The sequence below is a fragment of the Leptosomus discolor genome, chromosome 22 (assembly GCF_034619465.1).
Source record: "Leptosomus discolor isolate bLepDis1 chromosome 22, bLepDis1.hap2, whole genome shotgun sequence".
NCBI classification, from domain to species: domain Eukaryota; kingdom Metazoa; phylum Chordata; class Aves; order Leptosomiformes; family Leptosomidae; genus Leptosomus; species Leptosomus discolor.
The window spans coordinates 989,892-1,013,182 of NC_141412.1; the positions used below are offsets into that span (position 1 = coordinate 989,892).

General features: G+C 68.2%; 2 protein-coding genes across 4 annotated transcripts in view; both read right to left on the reverse strand.

Moving 5' to 3' along the window:
* Positions 1 to 1,056: 1,056 nt before the first annotated feature.
* APOA1 (apolipoprotein A1) lies at positions 1,057 to 2,207 on the reverse strand. Its single transcript, XM_086476926.1, has 3 exons — positions 2,165 to 2,207; positions 1,754 to 1,907; positions 1,057 to 1,654 (listed from the first exon to the last, which is right to left on the reverse strand). The coding sequence occupies exons 1-3, from the start codon at positions 2,205 to 2,207 to the stop codon at positions 1,057 to 1,059; spliced, it is 795 nt and encodes a 264-aa protein (XP_086333052.1).
* A 2,617-nt stretch (positions 2,208 to 4,824) lies between these two features.
* The window catches only part of SIK3 (SIK family kinase 3), a 78,033-nt gene continuing 59,566 nt past the window's right edge, over positions 4,825 to 23,291 (reverse strand). For 2 of the 3 annotated variants that reach the window (XM_086476985.1, XM_086476986.1), the window contains exons 11-25: positions 23,078 to 23,187; positions 22,149 to 22,302; positions 21,491 to 21,646; positions 21,039 to 21,109; positions 17,286 to 17,429; positions 14,056 to 14,206; positions 13,141 to 13,266; positions 12,766 to 12,851; positions 12,238 to 12,347; positions 11,356 to 11,713; positions 10,174 to 11,075; positions 6,527 to 6,693; positions 5,785 to 5,917; positions 5,302 to 5,469; positions 4,825 to 5,086 (exon numbers count right to left, since the gene is read on the reverse strand). In XM_086476985.1, coding sequence (XP_086333111.1) covers positions 5,312 to 5,469; positions 5,785 to 5,917; positions 6,527 to 6,693; positions 10,174 to 11,075; positions 11,356 to 11,713; positions 12,238 to 12,347; positions 12,766 to 12,851; positions 13,141 to 13,266; positions 14,056 to 14,206; positions 17,286 to 17,429; positions 21,039 to 21,109; positions 21,491 to 21,646; positions 22,149 to 22,302; positions 23,078 to 23,187 — 2,826 coding nt within the window. In that variant the 3' untranslated portion in view covers positions 4,825 to 5,086; positions 5,302 to 5,311. The remainder of the gene's footprint in view (positions 5,087 to 5,301; positions 5,470 to 5,784; positions 5,918 to 6,526; positions 6,694 to 10,173; positions 11,076 to 11,355; positions 11,714 to 12,237; positions 12,348 to 12,765; positions 12,852 to 13,140; positions 13,267 to 14,055; positions 14,207 to 17,285; positions 17,430 to 21,038; positions 21,110 to 21,490; positions 21,647 to 22,148; positions 22,303 to 23,077; positions 23,188 to 23,291) is intronic. The other variant, XM_086476988.1, reaches the window with a different exon arrangement.

Below are 23,291 nucleotides of genomic sequence, written 5' to 3' on the forward strand. Positions count from 1 at the left end.
GTCCCCCCGAGTCCCACAAGGCTTGTGCTTGCAGGGGTCCTCACGCCCGAGGAGCCGAAGGAGCTGGCGAGGAGGGTGCGGGAGTGCACCCAGGAAGCCACGGCCGTGGCCAAGACCAGCTTCAGCACGGCGCGGGCTGGTGCCCTGCTCCGAGCCCCCTCCCCTGGAGGACAGGGCCCACCTGGCGAAGCAGGGGCTGGGCTGGCCGAAGGGGCGGCTGGCGGACCTCTGGCGGGGGTTATAGACCGCGTAGCCCCACCAGGGGCTGGCCGGGGGCTGGCCGGGGGCCGGCCGGGCTGGGGTCCCCCCCGGCTCCCCCCACACTGTCACGGTTCTTGCAATAAAGCGACGCTGAGGCAGCGGCTGTGGCGGCGTCCGTGGGGGGTGGCGAGGAGGAGCATGCACGGTGGGGCGAGGAAGGGCTGGGACGGACTCCCGCAGCGGGGTGCTGCTGCCTCCCGCGGGGGCCGGGGCCACGCGTGGTGCTGGGACCCCTCGCCGTGGGGCGCGCGCCGCACCCCATCGCCCCGCACACGCGTGCCCGGGGTGGCCGGAGCCGGGTGCAGCTCCCGCAAGCCGGGGAGGATCCAGCTTCTGCCGAACCAGCCCCCGCCATGCTCCCGCCGCCCCGGCACAGCCCTTCGTGCGGGGAGAGCCGCGCGTGGGGCCAAGCCCGGCTGCAGCCAGGTCCCCATCCCCCCAGCTCCCACTGGGTGGCCCCGGCACCCCCTGCCCGGAGCACCCCCCGCCCCCAGCTCCGGGCGCAGGCTGTCCCCCCTCCAGCATCCACTGCAAAGACTGGGCGAGCTCCAATAACTTACGTCACCTTTATTTGACAAAAGGAAGGCAAAGCTGAGAGCCGCGCCGGTTCGGGGAGGGGAGGTGGTGGGAGGGGAGGAGGGGGGTCCCCAGGGAGGACGCCCCGGGGCTGGCTCCTGCAGCCCACCCTCAGAGCCCCCGCCCCGGGGGGAAGCACCCCGGGCAAGGCAGGGAGCAGCCCCGGGGCGGCTGCGGGAGCGGGGCCGGGGTCAGTCCCTGGCCACGCCGGCCGGCGGCTCAGGCCATGCTCTTCTGGAGGTCGTCCAGGAGGGTGATGAAGCGGGTCTTGAGGCTCTCGGCGTAGGGGGTGAGGCGCTCCTTCAAGTCCTGCACCAGGGGCGTCATCTTCTCGCGCAGGTTGCTGAGCTGCTCCACCACCTTGGCCTGGTACTCGGCGGCCTGGGGGATGCCCTTCTCCCGGATCTCCTCCAGCTTCTGGCTCAACTTCTGCCGCAGCTCGTCGCTGTAGGGCGCCAGGTTCTTGCGCAGCTCCTCCACGTGCCCGCGCAGGCGGTCCCGCGCCTCCTCGGCCACCGGCGTCAGCTTCTGCTGCACCAGCTCCATCTTCTGCTTGGTGAGCTCCTTCAGCTCCTGGGCCACGGGCGCCAGGCGCTGGCGGTACTGCTCCAGCTCCTCCGTCCACTTGGTGGAGAACTGGTCCAGGAAGGGCCGGATCTTCTGCTTCACCTCCTCCAGGTCCTTGGTCAGCTCCTGGCGCAGGCTCTCCGTGTCCTTCAGCAGCATCTCCCGCACCTCCTTGTAGTAGGGGGCCATGTCCTCCCGCAGCTTGGCGGCGGCAGCGCCCAGCGTGTCCAGGTTGTCGGTCAGCTTCAGGCTGCAGGGAGCAGGGAGCGGAGCGCGGGGGTCATGCACGGCGCCCGGGACACCCCCCCCCCCCCCCCCCGGCCGCCCTGCCCCGCGCCTCCCCACTTACTCCAGCTGTTTGCCCACGGCGGAGGACTCGAACTGGGCGATGGCATCCTTGCCGCTGGCCTTCACCGTCTCCAGGTACACCTCCACCATGTCCTTGATGCGGTCCAGGGGCGCCTGGGGCTCATCGTGCTGCCACACGTAGCGGGCCTGGGTGCCTGCGAGGAGAGCCCGGCGCGCTCAGGACGGACTGCCCGGCGGGACGGCTCCGGCCCCGCCACCCTGCCCGTCGCTGCCCCGGCTCGGGGCGGACCGGGGAGCTGCTCAGCCGCAGCCTGACTCGCAAAGCGCTTCGCAAGCCAGGCGCTTCCAGCAGCGCCGGCGTCGGCTCCTCCTGCTCCGTCCCGCGGGGATCTGCGGCTGCTGCCGCCCCAGCCCCAGCCCCAGCCCCAGCCCCAGCCCCGCTCGGACCTACCCGTCAGGCAGAGCAGGGCGAGGGCCACCACCACGGCTCTCATCTTTGCGCTTGAACCTGGAGGCAGAGCAAGAGAGTTGGGTGCCGGGAGCCCCGGGGCCAAGGCAGCCCCAGCGGGAAGGCAGCCCCCCGCCCCGGCACGAGGGGTCCCCGCTGGCGAAGCCGGCAGGGTGGGCGCCGGTGCCGCCTCCCTGCCCGTGCCACCGCGTCCCCGCCGCGGCGGGACTCCGGGGGCTTGGGAGCCCCTCGGAGCAGCCCGGGCTCTCACCAGCTCGCTCCTGCCGCTGCCGTGCCGCCGCTCGTCCCGTCTGAGCCGGCCGCTTCCCCGCCGCCGCTATTTATGCAGGAGGGGGCCGTTCCCGCCGGAGATAAGCCAGCGCCGCTGCGGGCCAAGAAATCGCGATGTGGCGCGTTAGAGTTCAAGGATCGCGCTCGAGGGCCAGCGCCGAGGAGCGCCGGCTTGGCAGCGCCGGCGAGCGAAGAGGAGCTCCCCGCGGGACGCGGCTCGCTGGCCAAGGAGCCTGTTTACGCTCCCGGTGACCCAGATTCCAGCTCGCCACCGCGGCCTCGCCCCACCGGGGCCTCTCGGCAGCCCCCGGGAATTGGCCGGCAGCCCGGGCACAGGGTTTATCCCCGCAGAGATTTGGCCTGCTGGACCCAGGCCCCTTGCTACCGCTGCGGGTCCCCTCCCCGGGGCGGTGAGCCCCCCGCTGCCCCCTTTTCCCAGCGTGTCCCCAGTGCGGAGGGCCCGGGAGCCGTGTCCCCACGCACGCCACCCCGGCACGGCCACCCCAAAGCCGCTCTGCAGCCAGGCCCAGGTGCTGCCCCAACCCACGGCCGCCAGCCCGGGGACCCGCAGGAACCGGGCGCAGGGGGCTGAGCACGGGAGAAGCCGCCCGGCAAGAGGGGACCGGGGGGGTGGGGGGGTGGGGGAAGGGGGGCCCGGCGCCCGGCTTCGAAGGAGGCGCCTGGCCACGCGGGGTGGGCCTGCGAGCGACACCCAGGGCAGCCGCACAGGCGCCCCCCGCGCGAGGCGCCGGACCCTGCCCCGCAGGGGGACGGGCGGGCGCCACGGGTGCTGCCGCACCTTGAGCTTTCGCCCCGGCCGGGGCTCGGGCCGAGGCTGTTCCCGTGCCCGAGCAGGCGTTGAGCAACAAGGCAAACAGGAGGCGGGGGAAGATCATAATCATGGTTTTATTTGTCATGATCCCACTGTCCAACTAACTGACTAGTTGCAAGTGACGCACAAAAAAACGGACCGGAGCTTTACCGAAACTCTCCTGTTTTAGTCCAACGTAAATGAGGAAGAAAAAATACTTCTGACATTTCCAAAAAACAGAAATAATAGCAAAGTATATTAATATACATTCAACATATACTGCGCGTATTGATTACTACAATACAAAGCAATGATAAAAAAAGTGTGAGACTGCGAAATGGCACGGTTAAGCGAGTCCCTGCTGTCCGGATGCTTGCTGGGGGCGGCCGCCGACTCTCCCAGAAATACAGTGTCATGTAAACGAAAGGAAAACAAAGCAAAGGTACGGAGCGGAGCGAAAGGCTGGCGCTGCTCCCCCCCCCCCCGGCTCCCCGCCGGGCTGCTCCGCGGGTCGGGGGGCGCAGAGCCGGGGGGGGGGGGGGGTCGTGCTCCCCGGGGCCGGGAGGGCAAAGTCACCTCTGCCGCGCTGGCTCCGCGCTTCCTTCTGTGCAAATTCAGGAGGGCGGGGGCGGTTTCTCCTTTTTTTCTTTTTCTTTTTTTTTTTTCTTTTTTTTTTTCCTTTTTTTTTTTTTTTTTTTTTTCTAAAAACATTCCAGAAAAGTGTCAGTACGAAGGATTTGAGCTGCAGCTTGTCCAGTCCCAAAGGCAATGGTGACACCAAGCACCCCCCAGCCCCGGCCCGGGGAGGATGGGGGGGAGGAGGACAAAGGGGAGCGCTACGCCCGCCCGAACTGCATCGGGGAGAAGACCACTGTCGCCACTGGCACGAGAGAGAAAACCAGTCACAAGTACGACGCCGTTAAAAGAAATAAAATACTTTGAACAAAAGGTGCAAGTCACAATTCATATAGAACAGAATCTAGTTAAAAATTTCTCTCCAACAGAAATTCCTCTTGCCTTTTATTAATAACAATAATAATAAAACAACATTTACCGAAAAACAATTCCTACGCGCTCGGGAGGGGAAGCCGAGGAAACCAAGGAAAACCTGCCTCCCCCGCGGGCAGCCCGGGAAAACCAGCGGAACCCCCGGCGCCGGCGGCGGCGGCTGCGGACCTGAACAGAAAAGCTGGGCGGGGGGCGGGGGGCAGGGGACCCCTCCAGCGCGCCGGCCGAGGCCGAGGGAGAGGAGGAGGAGGAGGAGGAGGAGGAGGAACAACACCACCACCACCAGCGGGCGAGGATGAGACAAGCAGCGTATTGCACCGGGGCCCGCGCTGGCACCGTCCTCGCCCCTGCCACTGGGCCGGGGTCCCGCCGGGCCCCTCCCCGGCGCGAAGGGCGGCAGGGCGGGGGGCAGCACGGGCGCGGGGAGCGGCCGGGACCCCCGCGGGCTCCCTTCCCCGCCGCGGCGGCGGCAGGCTCCAGGGAGGCGTCGGGCCCGTCGGCTCGCCGTGCCGAGGGGGGCCGGGGCAGCCCCCGCTCGGCCAGAGCCCTCCAGGCCGGGCTCAGTGCTCGGGCTCCGCGGATCCTCCGCCGACGTGTAGGACTCCGGTCCTCGGGCTGTTCTGCGAGCGCTGGAGTTACAGGCAAACGTGGCAAAACCGAAAGAAACCAAAGGAACAACACGCTGGATGACCGGGTGAGGAGGAAAGGGGCCGTGGTACTCCGGTTAGTCAGAAATACTACGGCAATTTGGCGCGATGCTGCTAGATACTGTTGGTTTAAAATGGACCTTTTCGTTTCAAAGCTGTACACAGAACCTGCGGGAGAGAGGAGCGGCACCGGCGTCAGGTGGGAACCGGCGAAGGGCCGCTCTGCCCCTCGCCGCCTTCCCAGCCCAGCCCCGCAAGCTACGCCCCGGGAGGGAGGCCCTGCCGCCGCCCGAGGGGCAGCAACGGGCCGGCCGGAGGGGTGCGGGCCCCGACCGGACCGGGGCAGGGCGGCAAGCACCGGCGCGGGACACGGGGATACTCACTCCCTCCTGGTTACACCCCTGCCTGCTCCATCCCAAAGGGCACCTCCGGGTGCTTGTAGCTCAGCAGGACGTCCGTGATACACGTCGACGGGTAACAGGAGGCGTTTAGATGCTGGTTGCCATCCCCCAGGCTGGGATGCTCTTGACCTTCCAAGCTCTCCCCGCACTCTGCAAGGCCAAAAACCAGCATCGCCCTCTGCACGGGGAGCACGAAGGAGCGCCCGCTCCGGCGCGGCATCAGCCCGGCAGGCTGCCGCGGCCTAGAGGGCCCCGCCGCAGGCGGAGCCGCCCCGGGCTTCTCCAGGGAGCCTGGACCAGCGCTCCCCGCCGCCCAGGCTCCCACCCCGCCAGCACCCCGCTCCCCCGCGGGCTCTTGGAGGAGAGGGGTTTGCACGGCAGCCTGCCACCCCCGCCAGCCCGGAGCCACCGAACGGCGCCCCACGCCCTCCGGGCCGCGTCCCGGCGGCGCGGCCGGCTCCTCACCCTCGCCCTCCCTGTCGCGCAGCTGCTGGCTGGCCATCAGCGACGACTGGCTGAGGACGGCATCGGACATCCGAGCAGAGCTGAGCGCTTTTCCCGCCATTAAACTCATTCCAGGCAAGTTATCTAACTGCACCTGCGGAGGCAGCGGGGCACGAGTCAAGGGGGGCTGGGCAGGAGGCACCCTGCTGCTCCCCCGGCTCTCCACAGGCAGCTCCCGCAAGCCCTCAGCGAGGGCGCGGCCGACGTCGCCTCAACGCGGGAACGGACCGGACCGGACCCTCCGAGTCCCTTCCAGAGCGACGCCGGCCCAGGGAAGAGCCCGTCTCATCGACAGCCGAAGGGAGCCGCGGCGAGGAGCGCGTGGAGATTGGGGCGGGCGGCACAGCTCCCCAGGGCGCAGGGGCAGCGGGGCAGCCGCGCTCTGCTCTCGGCCAAGGGCCGGGCTGGCCGCCGGCGGCTCGTCCAGCCGCCCTGCAGCGCCGAAGGCTGGGCTCGGCGCGCCCGCAGAGCCAGAGCCAGAGCCAGAGCCCGAGCCCGGCCCGGGGCAGCCTACGGGCAGGCCCCGAGCGGAGGGGCAGCACCTCCACGCCGCGGCGGGCGGAGGGGACGCGCTCACCGCAGCGGCCCCGCGGAGCGGGACGCTGCCGCCTCCCCTGCGGGGCGCCTCCCGCGTGACCCGCCCGCGCCAAGGGGGCCCTGCGCTGCCCCGCGCCCCGCCGGGCGCGGGCTGCTGCCAACCTACGTAGGCATCGTCGCTGTTCTGGATGGTGTGGTGCCGCTGCAGGGCCCGGGGCCGGGGGTGCTCGCTGGAGGCGGGGCGCGCGGGGTAGCCCAGGCCGTTGTGGTCAGGCACCTGCATCGCTTGGCCGGGGGAGCTCCTGTCCATGCAGTTCCCTTGCACGACGGACTCTGGCGAAGGAGGCGAGACAGAGAAGCGACGGGTTAGCGCGAGGCCCCCGCCGCGCCGCGGCGCCACCGCGGAACCGGGCGCGACGGCGGGAGCAGGCGCTGGGGGGCCGGCGGAGCAGCGCGCCGCCGGCCGGGCGGGAAGGGGACCCCCGGCTGCTCCGGCCGACGGGAGGCAGCGGCAGGGCCCCCCCCAGACAGCGCGCGGGCAGGCTTCGCCCTCCGGCCCCGAGACCCCACCGGCCTCGACGCCACCTGCCTCCGCTCGGGGCCCGAAAAGCAGCGGAGAACGGGAGGGACGGGGGCAGGAGCGCCCCGGCACAGGCACCGGAGCCCTTCGCCTGCCGCCTCCCCTCGAGCCCCCGGCTCGCCCTCCTCCCTGCGCTGCCCGCTCTCCGTTACACAAGAGCGGCGGGAGAAGCGGCTCCCCGGCCCCCCACCCGGGATGTCTTAGCGGGGCCCCTTGGCAGTTGTAAACAAATAATCTCGCTGGAAGAGTTGGCCGGGATGCTCGCTTTTATCAGATGACTTCTCCCTGCCCTCCTACAATCTGGCTGCAGGAGGACACGAGTGCTCTGCCTGGCAAAGTCCATCTGCGCCGCACGCTCTTGTGACCGAGGGTAAAGGCTACATTCCTATCCAGCAAACCCCCCCCCCGTCACCAAGTACACGGTGTTTTGAATAAAGTCCCGGGGCGCGGAGGAGCCTCTCGCCGGGCCCCGGGGCACAACAACAGCTCGCTGGCGGCGAGCGAGCGGTCCCGCGGAGCGCAAACATGCAGACGTGGCCACGAGCACGAGGGGGCCGCCCTCGAGTGACACCGCCGCAGGGAGATGCCCCGGCCGGAGCTATCGCCCCGCGGAGGCGGGAAGCCATCGCCCGGCTGTGCCGGGACACCACACCTCCCGGCCGGGGCCGCAACCGCGAGCTGCCGGGAAGAGGCTCCCCAGCGAGACCCCGGCCCAGGCGCAGCGTGCGGCCCGAGCGCCCCGGCCGCTCCCGACGCCCCCCCGTCCCTCGGAGCCGCGGCAGTCCTACAGTAACCCCGCCGCGGGGCAGGCGGAGGCGAAGCCAGCCTCCCCCTTCCTTTGCACAACCGCGGGGTTACGCGCGGTTAAGAGTCAGCCTTCCCGGCAAAGCGCGAAGGAAAACATGAGGGAGCAGATGTTGGCGGCGGCGCGGTGCCACCCACGCACGGCTCGGGACGCCGCTCCAACTGTGGGAAGGGTCGTCGGGGCCGGCAGCCTCCCGCCCCGGCTCCACCAGCAGCGGCCCCGCCGCGGAAGGGCTCCCGCGGCCCGGCCCGGCCGCGAGCCCCAGCGCTGCGGGGGACGAGGCGCGGTGCGACGAGGCCCCCCCGGCCTGGGGGACCCCGGGGAGGTGGGGGGCTGAAGTCGCGCTCCTTCCCTCGCCCCGGCCCTGCTCGGGCCTCCCAGCCCCGCACCCGCAGGGGACGGGGCTCCCGCGCCAGGCCGCCTTTGTGCCGGCGCGGCACGTGACGCTGGCGCTGCGGGCAGGGCCCCCGCCGCCAGCTCGGCTCCTTCGGTGCCGAGGCGAGGCAGGTTTCCCACGGGCAGCCTTCCCAGCCCTGTGACAGCGAGGCTGGAGCAAAACCGGCGCGGGGCCGCTCAGAGGCGGTTTAGTCACAGCCCAAGCGCGGCTTCGGTCGACGCTCTCACCGGCTCCAGCCGCCGGCGCCGGCAGATGCTCCGCAGACAAGCCAGGGCTCTCCCGGGGCGGGGGGCAGGACGCCGCCTCGGAAGGCGCAAAGGCTCCCGAGGCGCTGCGCCCGAGGGAGAAGGCGCTGGGAGAGCCGGGGCAGAAGAGGAGACGCCCCCCGGCCCGAGGGAGGCCGCAGCCTCGCCACACGCTCTGGGGAAACTAACAGGAACGCCCCGGGACGCGGCTGAGAAAGCCCGGCTGCCGGCACCCGCGCCCAGGAGCCACGCTCGGCCGCGGCGAGCCTCCCCGCTCGCCCCCGGGGGTCGCCGGGGCGGGCGTAGCGCCAGCGCGGCGGCGGGACGGAGGCCGGGGTGCCGCAGGGCGTAACCGCGGGCGAGGGCGCGCGGGGGCCGAGCTGCGGGCCCTGCCTGGAGGCAGAGGCCTGGTTCCAAGTGGGTTAGGGAAGGCAGGAGGGCCGCCGCGCGAGCGGCCGCAGCGCGGGGCACAGCTTACTACGCGAGCTCGCCGGGCGGCCTTACGCAACGCTATTTGTAAACGCTTACTTGCTTTTACTCGTTTACGAAGTCTTGTCGTCTAAAGTCCTTCTGCCTTGCGCAACCGGCTCTAGCGCCGTCGGCGCGGGGGGCAGAAATTCACCTTCTGGCTCCACCGCATCTCGCGGTCGGTCTAACGGTCCACCCCCCTCTTAAGGTGCAGCCTCGTGATTCGGCACAAAAGGCGCCCCCCCGAGCTCCCAAACCCTGCCTAGCGCGGGGCAACCCAAGCACGGCGGGGAAGCCGGGGTCCGAGAGCAACGCCAGCGGTGCCCCAAAACTCAAGACGGCTTCAGCAGGGCCGTGCCTCCCCCCTCCCCCCGCCCGCGCCCTGGGGGGCCCGGCCCTGGCGCGCCCGCTCTGCCCTCGGAGCCACGCTGTTCCAAGCCAGTACTTTCCCAGCAAACCCGTGCTGCGCCCCCAGACAAAGCCGTGCCTCCCGTGCCCAGGACGCTGCCGCTCTGCCACAGGGCCCTCCGTGCCAAGGGCAAGCTGGTGGCTTCCGACCAGCGCAGCTCGGCCCCGCGGCGCATGCTGATGGGCCCGGCTCAGCCCGCAGAGCCTCTCTCCGAGGCCCTCCGCGCGAGGGGCCGGGACGGCGCTCTCCGTGCGGCGGCGGCCTGCCGTCGCAGCTCGGGCAGGAACGCCTCTCGCAGCGCTCGCTGCCAACGCAGCCACCACGGAGCAACCGCTATCCAGCCAGCGGGAAAGGTCCCCAGGCGCCCAGGGCCAGGCTGAGCCCCCTCCCCTCAGCACCAAGCCCCGCTCGCTGGAGCGGGGCTCGAGCCCGGCTGCTGCCGCCGCTGCAAGGCGGCGTCGGCCGCGAGGCCCTGACCACCGCTCGCCACACGTGTCCGCGGGAGCTTCGGCGACGCCCGGGCTCGGGGGTTAGGGGGAGGAGGCGGCGGCAGCTGGGGCTACGCTGGTACCTCAGCCGATGCCAGCCCGTCGCGTGCGGGGGCCGGGGAACGCCGCCGGCACGCAGCGCCCCCGAAAGAGGGCAGTGCTCGGGGCCCCGGTCTGCGCCTGCCCCCAGAAGTAGGTCAGGCTCCAACGCGGGGCGGCCGAGCGGGATCCCCTCTTATTCAACGCTGTTTATCAGAGGGACTATGCCCGCAATGCGCTTAAGGCCCCCGAAGCCCCGAGGAACTGCAGGCAACGCCGTGCTATGCGAACTATGTCACGCAGCCCTCGCCGGCCGCCCCCCCCGGCCGGCCGCGCCCGGACGTGCCGCCGGCGCAGGAGGCGGCGCCGTCGGCGGCCTTACCTCTGCTGGGCGCCTTACTCCGTCCGAATCCGGCAGCGGGCTGATGTCGGTACTGGTGCGGCCCCAGCTCCGGCGCGGGATTAGCAGTTCCTAGCAGGGATTCGGGGTCCCCGTGCCCTCCTGCGTTTCCCAGCAGAGGGGTCTCGTGGCAACCTTTGGTCAGCGGGCTCGAGCCCTTGCTGTCGGGAAAGCTGTCCCTGGCCCCCTCGCAGGCGCAGTCCTCCTCCATGCTCTCCGAGTGGAACAGGGCCGCCGGCGGGTGCGCGTAGCCGTGCGGCGGCACGGCCGCCGGTACCTGCTGGAGACACTCCTGCGCCCGGATTTTTAAGAGGTGCTGGGGGCTGCTCTGCGGGTGGTAGGCGTCGGCGCTCTGGTAAGGCAACGACAACGACTGGCGCTCCGAGAGGTTCTGTCCCACGCTGGCGCCCATGTTCCCAGCCTCCCCTTGGCTCATGTGCCTGAACAACTCTTGAAACTCTTGCTGCTGCTGCTGCTGCTGCTGCTGCCGCCGTTTGATGAGCTGTGCAAATTCTGCCTGGGGCAGCCGCAGGTCCGTGTGCCCCGTGAGCGAGTGCCGGGGAGAGAGCAGTCCCTGGAGGATGTGCGGTACCTGCTGGTGTCGGCTGTAGTCGGGAGGCGTGGGGGACAACAGTGCTTGCTGTAGTGCCGACGCAGTGTAGTGCTGCTGCTGCTGCTGCTGCTGCTGCTGCTGATGTGCATTCTGAGGGAAGCTGGGATACTGGTCAAGCTGGGGGACTTTCAGAGCTTGCTGAGCCGGAGGAAAGCCAACTCCTCCCGAGGGGCTGTAGCTGCTGGGGGAAACGCGGGGCTGCTCCGGGAACAGGTGGGGGTGTAAGTGCACCTGGTCGTAGTTGGCGGGGGGGTACCTGTTCACGGTCAGGCTGCAAAGGACGGGAGGCAACAGGTGACCGCGCCGGTCGGCGAGGCGGGCCGGGCTGCCTGCCCTCGCCAGGAGGCGGGCAGAGCTGCTCCTGGGCAGGGGGTGCCCGGGTGGGCGGGCAGGCGGCGCGGCAGCCCTGCAGCCTCTCGGACAGCTCGCTCCCGAAACCAGCGCAGCGCGGCCCCGGGCCGGCGAGGAAACCACGTCCCGGCCCGGCATCCGCGCCCTCTCTTCTGCCTCCCCGCTCCCAGCCGGGGGAAGCGGCGCCGGGGCGGCCTTACCTGTGCGACTCGGCGCTGTCGGCGCTGAGCTGCTTCGACAGCTGCCTGTGGCCGTAGGTGAGGGAGGCCATCAGGTTGGCGCGGTGCTGCAGCTGGATCTGGTTGGCGCCGGGGCCCAGGGGCATGCCCCGCGCGTGGGAGGGCAGGCCCTGCCCGGCCACCGAGGGCCCCGGCAGGAGGCTGCCGCCGACCATGTCGCCGGGCTCCTGCACTTGGATCGTGACCTGCTGGGGCTGCGACTGCTGCTGCAGGCCCAGGCACGTCAGCCCCATGCTCGGGGGAGGGGAACAGTTACCGGACTGCGGGAAGATGGCGTTGTGGGACGGCATCCCTTGGAACTGGGACTGGGAGGTGGCACCTACGAGGAACAGAGACCCTCAAGCGCCCGCGCCAGCCCCCGGCAAGGCTCGGGAGCGAGAGCTGCCCCGCGCGGGAGCTGCCGCTCCTCCGGGCCGCACTGGGAGTCCCAGCGTGTGCCTGGGGGCGGCGAGGAGGGCACCGTCACGCCGCGCCAGCGTGCAAAGGCCGCAGCTAGAGCCCCTTGCGCAGAGAGGGAGACGAAGCGGAGCGGAGGGCGATTTGCATAAACCCCAGAATGAGGACCAGCCCTTCCTCCCCACCCCCGGGAGCGGTAAGCGAGGATCTCATGACAAGAAACCCAACAGCGCATTCCAGCTGGCAGCTCCTCGCGAGCTCTCGCTGACACCAGCCCTTGCTGCCAGATGGAAAATCTCTTACATCAGCAGCAAAGCGCGCAGGACCGGGCCCGCCGGGGGGGAAGCGAAGCCCCCGGCACCCCCGCGCGCTGCTCTCCCCGGGGGCCGGAGAGGGCCGTGCGGCTCTGCGCGGCGCAGGCGGCCCGGTCGCGCGGCCAGCGCTCACCGTGGGGCTGGAGCACGCCGCTGCTCACGGGAGGGGGGCTGCTGTTCGGCTGCCTGAAGAGATGGTTATTGGGGTGGTTCGGGGGCGGGCTGGACGGCTGGATCCGTAACCTACGCAGGGAAACAAGCATCCTTTCAACCCGCCTGCTCCTCATTAAGATGCCTTTTCAACCGTGAGAGCCGAGGCCAAGCGCTGCATTTCTCTTGTTTTAAATAAACACCACAAAGCCCTCCTTCGGGATCCCAAGCTCTTCACAGCTTGGCTCCTCTCTTCTGCGAGCCACCTGACTTGCCTAAGGCGCACAGGCAGCGAGCAAAACCCGGTGGCTGCAACAGAACCCTGGGGACAAGGGCTCCGCAGGCTCGCCGCGCCCGGGATGACCCCTTCCCGCCCCCCTTCCCGTGACCCGGCCTGCCTCGGCCACCAGCCGGGCCCCCGACGCCAAGGACGGTCACCCCGCCATCGCCCCCGGGCTCGAGTAAGAGCGAACCCCGTTCCCCAGATCTTTCCTGAAGGCAGTGCTTTTACCTCTGAAGCTGGTGAGTGAGCAGAGCTGGCTGGTTTTCACAGGGCGCTTGCAAGGGTGGAGACGGCTGGGGGGGCCGGATGCAGTCCTGGGCCAGGCACCGGGAGGAAACAAGAAGCGTTTGCAACCGGCGTCTCCGCGCCTCGGGAAACGCTGACTGGTGAAGCAGGACGCATCCAGATCCACCAAGCGCTCCAGCCCTGAGCGCAGCTCTGGCTGGCGCAGCAACGGAGCAAACCCCCGCTGCTGAAGGCCTCCAGCCTTGCCTCCCACCGCAGCAAGGCGAGCCACCCACCCGCCTCCACCCCGCCGGGAGCCGCTCGGCGGCTCCACCTGCGCCGCCGAGGCTTCGGCAGGCCTGCCTCAGGCTCCCGTACCTGGATCTGCTGATGGAGGATCTGGTGGTGCTGCTCCTGCTGGTACAACATGTGCTGCTGCTGCGTCTTCTCCAGCGTCCTCTCGTCCATGTGCCCGCCGTACATCTTCTGAAGCTGCTCGCACTCCTGTAACGACCCCAACGCCCTGTCAGCCCTGTCAGCCACCTTTTTCGGGGCACAGCACGCTTGCTGGGCAAAGGCGCCTCCGCAGCCTTTTTCCATCGGAAAAAGCCAGTAAGGAAAGCCTCATCCATTTCACTTGGCAGAACCAGGCGCGTAACAACACGACCGGCTCAAGCCTTCGACAAGGGGAGCGAAACGGGTGCACGGGGCACCAAGCTGGTGCCGCTGCGCTCCCTTACGAACCCGGGCCCGAAGCTCTAGTCACGGCGGCTCCAAGGCGAACGGAGCACCTCGTATTTCCACCATGGCGCAAGGCGAAAGCCCCGTCCCGGGGCCGAAGCCCGCCCCAGCCACCGGCCAGACGCGCGCTGGCCGCGCGGGGAGAAGCTCCAAACCCTGGCGGTGGGACCTGCCCTTTTCCTGGGGCACCCTGGAGCAGCCCCGCGCCTCGCTGCCGCAGAAGGCGCGGGAGAGCAGCGGCCGCAGCCCGACAGCGCCGGAGGGACCGGCGAGGACAGGCGGGCAGGCCAGCCCGGGCACGGGCACAGCCCGTGCGCTGCTCCCCGGAAAGAGGGGGGTGGAAGCCCCGAGGCTCCCGGCGAGCAGGACGCGCAGGAGGGCCGCGGCACGCGTACGGAGGGGGAACAGCCCCTCGGCCGGAGAGACGCCGCGGCGCTGCGCGCCCTCCGCCACCCGCCGCCAAGATGCCGCCTTTTGCCTCCTGCGGCCGCCAGGCTGAGGAGGAAACAGCCCTCGCAGAGGCTCTTCGGAGGACCCCCACCCCTCTTTTACCTGCTGAAGCTGTTTGATGCTGCTGTTATTGCCCATCTTCTCCAGGTGGGCTTTGAAAGCCTGGATGCTGGCAGCACCATCGGAGAAGCGCCGAACCGGGGAGAAGCGTTCGGTGGGGAGGTGCAGAGTATTGGAGTCCTTGTAAATAGAACTGAACACGGGGGGAAGCGGGTTAGCGAAGCCGGCCAGGAACTGAACTGCGGTACAGAGACATTTCACTTACACCGGCCACGCCAGGTTCTACCTGCCCACTCGCCCAGAACAAACCCTGGTTTAAATGAAGAAGTAAAGTGCCGTCACCACCGTGAACAGCAAACATCCTCGGTGCCTGGGCCGAGAAATTGCGTTGTAAGGTTGGACCGACTCGGCCACAGACCAGATTCCAGACGGGCAGCGACTCCTTGTCCGTCCTTACAGACGCCGCTGCCCCTCAGACGGAAGAGGTTTACAGAAACCATTGGCCATCCCAAAAATCTAGCATTCAGCTCTTCGGTAGCCCCTGCCTGAGCCTCCCAGCTCCCCAGGGCCCCTGACCACACCTGACGCCTGGGGAAAACAGGAGGGGGCTCTTGGAGAAAGGAGCCCGACACCTTCTTCCGCAGCAGCCCCCGAGGAGGAAGGCGGGGGGGGGGGGTGGCCTCCAGGCGCGCAGACGCACCCAGTTAAAAAGAGGGCAGGAATGTACCTCTGCACAGCAGGGGGGAATCTCTCTCACGCACTAACCGAGCTGCCCCTTCACGTGCAGAGTCTCCCAGTTGCCCGGCTGCTTGGCACCGGGCAGTCACGACGGGCGCATCTGACAAGCAGACACCGCCGGTAGCGAGGCAACCGGGCCCGAGGCGCCACAAGCGCGTTCCCTTCACAATGAGGCTGCTGCTTCGCCATCAGAGGGAGCCAGATTTTTTTCAGGAGCTGTTTTCTCCCGAAGCTGGGGCTCCCGAGCGCTAAGCTCCCGCCCTGCCATGCCCGTGCCCTGGTCACCGTGGGCGAAGCTCCCTTCCCGCCCCGCTGCGCCTCACAAGAGCCAGGTTTCTCTGCAGATGCAACCCGCCAGACCAGCAAACGCTGCCTCGCACCACGGGCTCCCTGGGCCGCCTTCGTCCGTGAGGAGGTCGCGGAGCCCCGGGCCTCGCAGCCGCTTCGAGCCCCCAGGCGCTACCGCCGGGGCAGGCGCCCAGCGGGCGGCACGCCGGCGCGGTCCCGAACCACAGCGCCGCAGGCGAGCTCCGGCCGTGCCTGCTCTGAACGCGGCTCTTCCCTGGAGCCTCTTCCACGGCGGGAAAGGGTTTCTCCTGGAGGGGCTCCCCCGTGTCAGAAGGCGACCGATGCCGGCCCAGGTCCGGCACGCTGGGCTCAGCACTCGGCCCTGGCTCTGCCTTCGCAGGACGCCCTGCGGTTCCTACGCATCCCACGCGAACCTCTTCCAAGGACTGGGCTGCGCCCCTGCCTTTTGATGCCACTATCCCGGTCCGTTTGATCTCCTGGTGGACTGACGGGAGGCAGAGGCCGTGGATAAAACGACGCTGAGGTTCCCAAGCCCACGTGGCCAAGGCAGAACGACTGCGCCGCCTCGTACAACCGCTGTGCTTCGGTTCTGCCTTCAGGCACCAGGTCAGCGTGACCGGAGCCGGGCGCCGCGTGGGAAGGTGCCTTAGAATCCTTCGGTGCTAAAACCGAAGCCCGCCGCCGTGCGGTGGCCCAGGTCTGCCTGGGCGGTGACGCAGACCGCCGTGGGGACGATCCATCCCGGCCACGGGCAGATGAAGCCCGTGACCCCGCAGGTGCCAGGCGGGGCGGGGCGGGGGGGGGGGGGGGGCTCGCAGCCCGGTGCCACGCTGCAGGGGGGGAAGGAGCAGAGGCCACCCTGCTCCTGGTGCAGCTGACGGGCCTCAGGACTCCGCGGGCACGAGGCGGGGGCGACGCCAACACGCGGGCAGGGTAGGTGGGCTTTCACCGTCCTGGGACGAGGCCCCAGCCCCGCAGCGCACGGGCGGCCCCGCTCACCTCGCGGCAATCCCTAGAGCAGGACCCAGCGCTTCCTGCTGGTTTTGCACGCTGCGCTCCTCTTCCTAACGAGCTGTGCTGTGACCCCAGAAATCTCTGCCCTCCTGCTCCTCCCATCCCCCAAGCAGCTCGGTGAGGGAGTTAACTTCAGGGCAGAGAGGTGCTTATCTCGGTTTTGCGGAGTTCCAGCGTGGCACTAGCACTGTCTCAGTCTGCTCAGAGTTCACCTGTCTCTGCTGATTACATCAGTGCTCAGCTCAGCAGGTATCTGGCCACAATAAAAAGCGCTTTGTCAAGCTCGCCAGTGTGAGCTGGCTCAGCGGCTGAGCACGAGCCCCGGCCCAGCCCGGCAGGCGCCTGCTTTCTCAGCAGCCGAGCCCGACGCGCAGCAAACTCCGCAGTCCGCTGCTGGCTCGCGCTCCCAGCGCCGCCGAGGGGGTCGGAGCGCGGGTTTTGAGCTCCCTCGGTGGCACTGGCGTCTCCAGCTCGCTGCTGCGCCCAGGGCTCCGTGTCAAAGCAGCAGCCCTCTCCGTCAGGAGCACCCCCCACCCCCACCCCCCCACCCCCGCACACATAATTTCCAGGGAGCCTGGATCCGAGCTGCAGCCGTTCCCTCCTTCCCAGACGTTGGGATTTTCTTCCCGCCCCAGCTGCCTTTCCCCACATCGTTCCCGTCAGGGGTTCGGCTCAGAAACAACACGACTCTTGAGGAGCTTTGCAAAGAGACCTTGCAGTCAAAACACACAACTCTGGTGCAGAACAGTGAGGTTTTTCATCAGCTCTGGTGCACGTGACTCTCGGTGCAGTCTTTTGCCTGCATCTGCCTCCAGAAAGGCTCTGTAGAAAGTCTGCTCCCTCCTGCTAGCTCGACACCTACCATTACAACAGCGACCAGCTCTTCTCCAAGAGGAATAGCTTATTCCCAACCCTCCTGTGACGGCGGCCGTGCTGGCAGGTCACCTCCGGCCCCGAAAGCGGGACTGGAGGGGAAGCGCCAGCCGACTCCTGCCGCTGCGTTGGCGGGCGCGGGGCCCGTGCCAGCGCGCAACTCCAGCGCCCCCGGCGCGGCCGGACACCCTCTGCTCTGTGGGTCTGCTCTTTGTACTCGCTCCTCCTCCTCCTCACCCCTCCCTGCCAAGCGGGACGTCCTCAGTGCTCCATTCCAGGTGACACCTGAGCAGGTTTCCTGGCGCAAAGCTGCCCGAAGGGCCGGTGCCGTTACTCACCGGTGCTGATCGGGTACCAGGTGTGGAGCCCAAGCCCGGGGTCGGAAGGACTGCTGTCCTAGCTGCCTCTGCAAGTCTGGAGGGATTTCAGCTGTAGGGTTGGTCATTGCCAGAGTGTGCCTTTTTGACCTATTTGCCAAGTATCTGCAACAAGCAGGAGCACATTTTATAAGAGACTGACGGGAGTACTCCAGAAACAGGAGCGTTAGACAACCCAGAGCAAACAGGGAGGAAGAATGCTCGCTGCAGTGCTCAGAACCAACCGGGGAGGGGCACGCCACGGACACGCTGCCCGTGCCCGTCACGTCACCGAGTCTTCAGGGCGCAGGGGACAAGCGCGGCTGCGGCTGCTCGCCGGCTACCGCCAGCCTCGGAAGGAAGGAGAGCCCGTTTGCTCTCCCCAGCAGGAGAGCCCGTTTCACCCCGAGGGGCACGCTGGTATATCCCTTTGGGAACACCCGCCTGCCCGCCGCGGGGGCTCGCTGCGCTACAGCAGGTCTGCCTCCCTCTGCTAGGGCGGCCGCGTGCCACGGGGAAGCCTGCCGCGCGCCGGAGCCGAGAGGGGAGTCGCAGATGCTCCCCGCAGGAGCCGGGCAGAGAACGGGCGCGGAGCGGGGCTGCTGCTCAGCTGCCCCCTTGCAGGGCGGGCCGGAGAGCGAGGGCGGCCCCGGGACGCCGCGGGCCTCGCCGTGAGCAGCGGCCGGCTTGGCACAGCGGGCAAGGGCGCACCGGGGCCACCCCGCCGGAGGTTACGGGGGCGCGGGCAGAGCCTCCGGCCGCCCGAGGAGCGTGAGGAAGGGCGCCCGGGCGAGGAAGGGCTGCCACCCAGCCCGGTCCAAGTGCGCCATCTAGTCCCTGCTCCACTGTCCAGGGAGCGGGGAACGGCCCGAGGATGGATGCGAGGGAAATGGAGCCTTCCTCTAGCGCCCGAGCCCGGGGGCAGCAGCTGCAAGGCGCCCGCTGCGCCGGAGCCGAGAGGCCGCGGCGCTCCGGCAGAGCCTCTGGCGAGCGGGGCAGCGCCAGGGCCGAGCGGGGAGCCCCTGCTCGGGCAAGAGGTGCTGCCGAACGAGGGGCCAGGCAGCTCTGCCGGCCGCTGCGCCGAACCGCTCGCTCTGGCTGCGGCCCCGCTCGGAGCAGCTGGGGGCAGGGGGCCCGAAAAGGCAACGCAGCGGCACGCGCCCAGGATGCCCCGGCTTGTGACGAGCCGGGGGGCGGGGGGGGGGGGGGGGGGCTGGTGCTCAGCCCACCCAGGCCAGGCAGGATGAACGCCCCGTTATGAACTTGGCTCCTTCTCCTCTTGCGAGCCAGCAGCGGTAACCGCGACGGAGCGCCCTGGGCCAGGGACGCCAGGGCCCCTGGCGGGGAACGCGCACCCTCACGCCTCTCCCCTGCTAAGGCTCCCTGCCACTTCGACGGGCGGAGCGCGGAGGAGCGGCAAGCGACCGCGCTGCCGCCCGCTCCCAGCCCTGCCTCTCCTCGCCACCTCGGGAAGCCGCTCGGGCAGAAGACAGCAAGTGAACAGAATGAAGAGTACTTAGCGCCGGGGTAACTTGCCAAAGCCCGTGCCATTAGCTGTTTAAGAATCGTTTGAGGCAGACGGGGAAAGTTTCCCGAAGAGCTTTACAGCTGCGGTTTGCTAAGATCATTTTATTTCAGACCTCCAGGGAACAATCCAATCGTGAGCTCTAACAGCACCTCGGGCGGAAGAAAGTTTCCCAAAGCTCAAAGGAGATGTGACTGTTCCCTGGAACAGAGGAAAAAAAAAGCTACGCTCTGTTTTCAAGGTCAGATTAAGAAGGGCAAAAAAACTGCTCCGCTAGCGGCTGCCTACGGAGCGTTCGGAGCAGCGTTCCGAGAAGCTAAATATTTGCATCTGTCCCTGACTGTTCGTGCTGTTTACCCCTCTCCTCTGATGACTGCTGACACGTTGCAACACCAGGGGGTGGAGAGCGAGTGAACACGCCACCTGGACGGGGCTCCTTCTGGGCCATCGGGTGGAAGCAGCCCACGTGGCACGAGAGGACTGAGGGCAGCCCTGTCCAGAGCAGCAAGGCGACCTGTGGGTCCAAGGAGACCTGCCCTTCGGCGGGATGTGAGCGCTTCAGGGGCTCGCAGCCCACAGAGCACTGCACGGGGGTCGCAAAACGCTGCCAGCTGGGCTGATGCTCTGCCTCGCAGGCTCAACTGAAGCCTTGGGTTTTCGAATGGGGGGGGGGGGGGTGACAACGTCCCCAGGTAAGGCGTGCCCGCAGCCCCTTGCCAAAAAAAACCAGCCTTATCCAATCCGCACGGTCAGAAAGACCGTCCGCCACCCGAGGGGCAGCCGGGGGAGACCAGGGGCCCCGAAGCGCCCCTTCCAGCGGCCGGCTGGGCAGCACGGCCGCGCGCCGAGCCCGCGTCCCCGAGCCCCGCCAGGGAGGAGCGCGCGCAGGCAGGGTGCGGCAGCTCAGCAGGGGCCGCAGGCAGCCTGCAGCGCCGGGAGGTGCCTGCTCTCCACCGGCTGCGCTGCTGCAACTCGGCCTGCCCTCCTCCAGCGGGCCGCCTCGCCGCCGGGGCGCGGCGCGAGCACGGACCTGCCCGGCACCGCGGCTCGGCGGGCGGACGGCTCACGAGGCCGGAAAGTACCGTGAGAGTGAGCACCGAGACGAGGGCGGGGAAGACCCAGGCGTAACGCTACGCAGGACACGCGAGACGCGCTCTGGGTCAGCTCGAGGGCAGGGCTGGACGGGAGGCCTCGCGCGTGCGGCGGCTTTGACCGCCTTCTCAGCTGGGGCGGGCGAAAGGAGTCACCGCGCGCGCCCACTGTTCAGGTCCCCGCTTCGCTCTGGAGCACGGGAAGGAGGAGAGCTGGCAAAGGCTCTGGAGCACGACCTCCACCCGCCCCCGTGTTTCTCTGCCTGCGGCCGCCCCCCGCTTTGAACCCTTCTCCCGAGCACGGCCCCTGAGGAAATGCTACCTTACTCGAGGTGGTGGCCTGTACAAACGGGGTGTGGGGGGGAACTAGAAACCAGAAAGCTTTCCAAGCCTGAGGTAAGAAGCAGGAGCACTCCGTAACCGCACCCACCACGTGTAGTGCACCAGCTGGTTAGCAGAGAAGAAACTACGCAGAAGCTACTAAGAAAGTGTTAGCAAGGCCACGGTTAGTGTTTTCACGGATTGAGGAAGTACAAGCATACCCTACCCGCTTCCCAGTACGTGTTTGGAGCAGACAAAGAGAACAGAAGTTGCCAGCCCGCCATCTAACAATCCTTCCCTTCTTGGAGCAGACTATTTGAAGGCCTACGGCTAAAACTAGAAGCCAGAGGTACCCAGATTTCCAGCGAGCTCACTTTCTTTAAGGCATCAGAGTTGGATGTTTACTGCACGTCTTGATACAAAAGCTGCACCGACACCCAAGGCCACGGACGAGATCTTCCCGCCTCCGTCTCTCAGCAGGGAGGGGTGAATCACTTCGCACTCATCTTGCGGGTTAGTGTGGATTGCATGCTGGCGCGCACTAAGCAAAGGAGTGTAGCAGCCTCGGAGTTTCTGGAGCACCTACTGCTCAATTAGCTACCCGTTTCGGGGGGAATCCAGCTTTGGAAGCAGCTAGCAGTGTCAGAGGAGTAAGCGCCTACGGCAATCAACACCCCCAGGAAGGAGAGCCACGTCGAGCCTTCGCTGTAACCAACATCGTTGCCTGCGATGAGGTGGCTCACCACGGGGTGAGCCTCTCGGAGGGAGCGAGGGGAACGTTAACGGACTGGGAGTTACCTCTGCACAGCTTCCTGGTCCGGCTCCCCATCGGAGCTCTCCTCATCCACGGGGGTGACAGCCGGGACAGCCTGCAGAGAGAAGGGAAGCCATGGGTGCCAGAAAGCAGGCGGCGTGGTCCCGCTCGCACAGCGGGCGCCCGACCTCCCCAAACGAGCCTTCGCCACCCAACAAGTTCCCAGGCACTTTGCCCGCTCCAGGGAGGAGCACCCCAGCTCCGCTGCCAGCCACAGGGGAGCCCAGGCACGGCCCGCCACGGGGACAGAGCCCCCCGCCGCTCGGGAGCGGGGAGCCCTCGGCAGCCAGCGGCACCCTCCCCGCGGCGCCCGCCGCGCGCTGCAGCCCGAGCCTGCCCCTCCGGCGCCAGGACCCGCAGGCGCCGCCGCTGCCTGCGGGAGAAGCTATTTCTAAGCACGCCACCGGTCCTCCTCCTCCTCCCTTCCGCTACTCACTGGCGTCATAGTGACGAGCGGAGAGGGACCGCGAGGACGCTTCAGCAGCTGCTGCGCGTGCAGCTGGATGTTGGCTCCGCCGTCCGACGCCCTGCGGCCCAGCGGGCCCATGCCGTTCAGCAGCTGCAGGGTGGGGGGCTGCAGCAGCGACTGCTCCTGGGAAGCACAGAGGGTGCAGTTACCGACCCCGTGCCGGATCCTGCCCACCCCCGGGCCCCGCGGTCACCAGCCAGCGGCACGAGAGGAGAGGAGCCTCCAGGGCTTGACGGGAGGCGGAGGCACCGCGCCCACACCTCGGAGCCGGCGGGGGGCAGAGGGGGGGGCCGTGCCGGTGGGAAAGCAGCGTTCGACCCCCCCCCCCCCCCCGTGCTCAGCCTTGGCCGCCAGGCAGGCAGGCCGCGACCTGCGGCTGCACAGCCAGGCGGCACAGCCCTGTCTCCCCCCAGCCCACTAACTCCTGTCACGCTGCGGCGTCCTTTCCTTCTTCAGCTGCTTAAGGAACCAGCTGGAATCACGCCTCAAGAGGCAGCAAGAGGGTAAATCCTGCAGCTCAGGGAGCGTAAGGAACCGGCAAAGAGAGCGAGCAAGCGGGAGCACCCCCCGCCCGCCTGCTGGTGGGGCCCAGGCTGCCGCGGGGAGCACGGGCACTGGCCAGTACCTTGTACTCCAGCTGGCCCGTGGGCTGCAGGTTCTGCCTAGGCAGCACGTTGTGCATGAAGTTCACGTTCGGGGTCACCTGCAGGAACGGAGCCTGAGGCGTGACGCGCGGGAAGCCGGGCAGGAGCTTCTGCAGATCTTCCATCACTTCCGTCCTGCGCAACCACAGGGACAGAGAGGTGCGTTAGCGGCGGCGGGAAGGGAAGGGAACCGCCCACGGGCCCGGGGCGCTCTAAAGGCTTCTTAAGGCCCTGGAGAACGGCCGCAGAGAGTAGCCAAGCCCCTCTGGGGTTTTCGTTTGTCCCTTCTTGCCCTCCAAGCCAGACCTCGCTCCCTGCGGTGCCCTCGATGGCACCTCACGCACAAACCTCACCGAGGACGCCGCCGCAGTGCGGCTTCGGCGGGAAACTGGCTCGCGCACCAGCGAGCACCACTGTAGCTTACGCTGAGCTGATCGGGAAGAAGAGGAGGAAGAGCTCAGCTGAAACGCTAACCAGGCTGTGCAACGGGACTAGGACGTTCAAGAGAACACCCTTGCCAAAAAGACACCTTGCACTTCTTCCTCCACCGAGCAAAACCCAAGTCTGTAGAAGTCACTCCCAGCCACGCAGGGCAGGAGCAGGAAACCAAAGGTTTGATACCGGCCGCGACACAGATCCACGTGCTTATCGCCTCCTGGTCCGGCTAGAGGGAGGCACAGGCCCGGGGCCGAAGGGCAGGCTGTGAGGTGTATTTGCCAGCCCAGAAACCGGAGACCGCGGCCAGCCCAAAAGGCACCGATTCCCACACACCGCAGCGCCCAGAAGTCCCCTCAAGGCGTGAGCCTCTCATCTGCCAACGCAGCACGCGAATCAATCTGTGACATCTCCGAACGAGTAAATGCTCAGGCTCCCTCAGTGCTCCCTCAGGGCGCTGGAGCCCAGCACTAACCGTGGGTCAGCCACTCCGACTGTGTGCCTTCTCATCGAGAGGTAACGGACCAGAGCTTCGGGTGACGGCTCTTCCCCTTCGTCACTGTCCAAGTTCATTGTGCCGTCAGTCTGAGCAGGGAAAACAACGGAGGTGTGGAAACACAACGTGAGGATCAAGCGAAAGGCTCCCACACCAGCCTGGGAAAAGAACCTGCCGGGGTCACGGCGGGGGG

Bases quoted from the DNA above. Each gene is read 5' to 3' on its own strand.
- APOA1 (XM_086476926.1), bottom strand. From the start codon at position 2,207: ATGAGAGCCGTGGTGGTGGCCCTCGCCCTGCTCTGCCTGACGG. The intron at 1,908-2,164 runs GTAGGTCCGAGC...CTCTCCTCGCAG, and splicing joins CGCCCTGCTCTGCCTGACGG to GCACCCAGGCCCGCTACGTG. The intron at 1,655-1,753 runs GTAAGTGGGGAG...TGCTCCCTGCAG, and splicing joins GCCGTGGGCAAACAGCTGGA to CCTGAAGCTGACCGACAACC.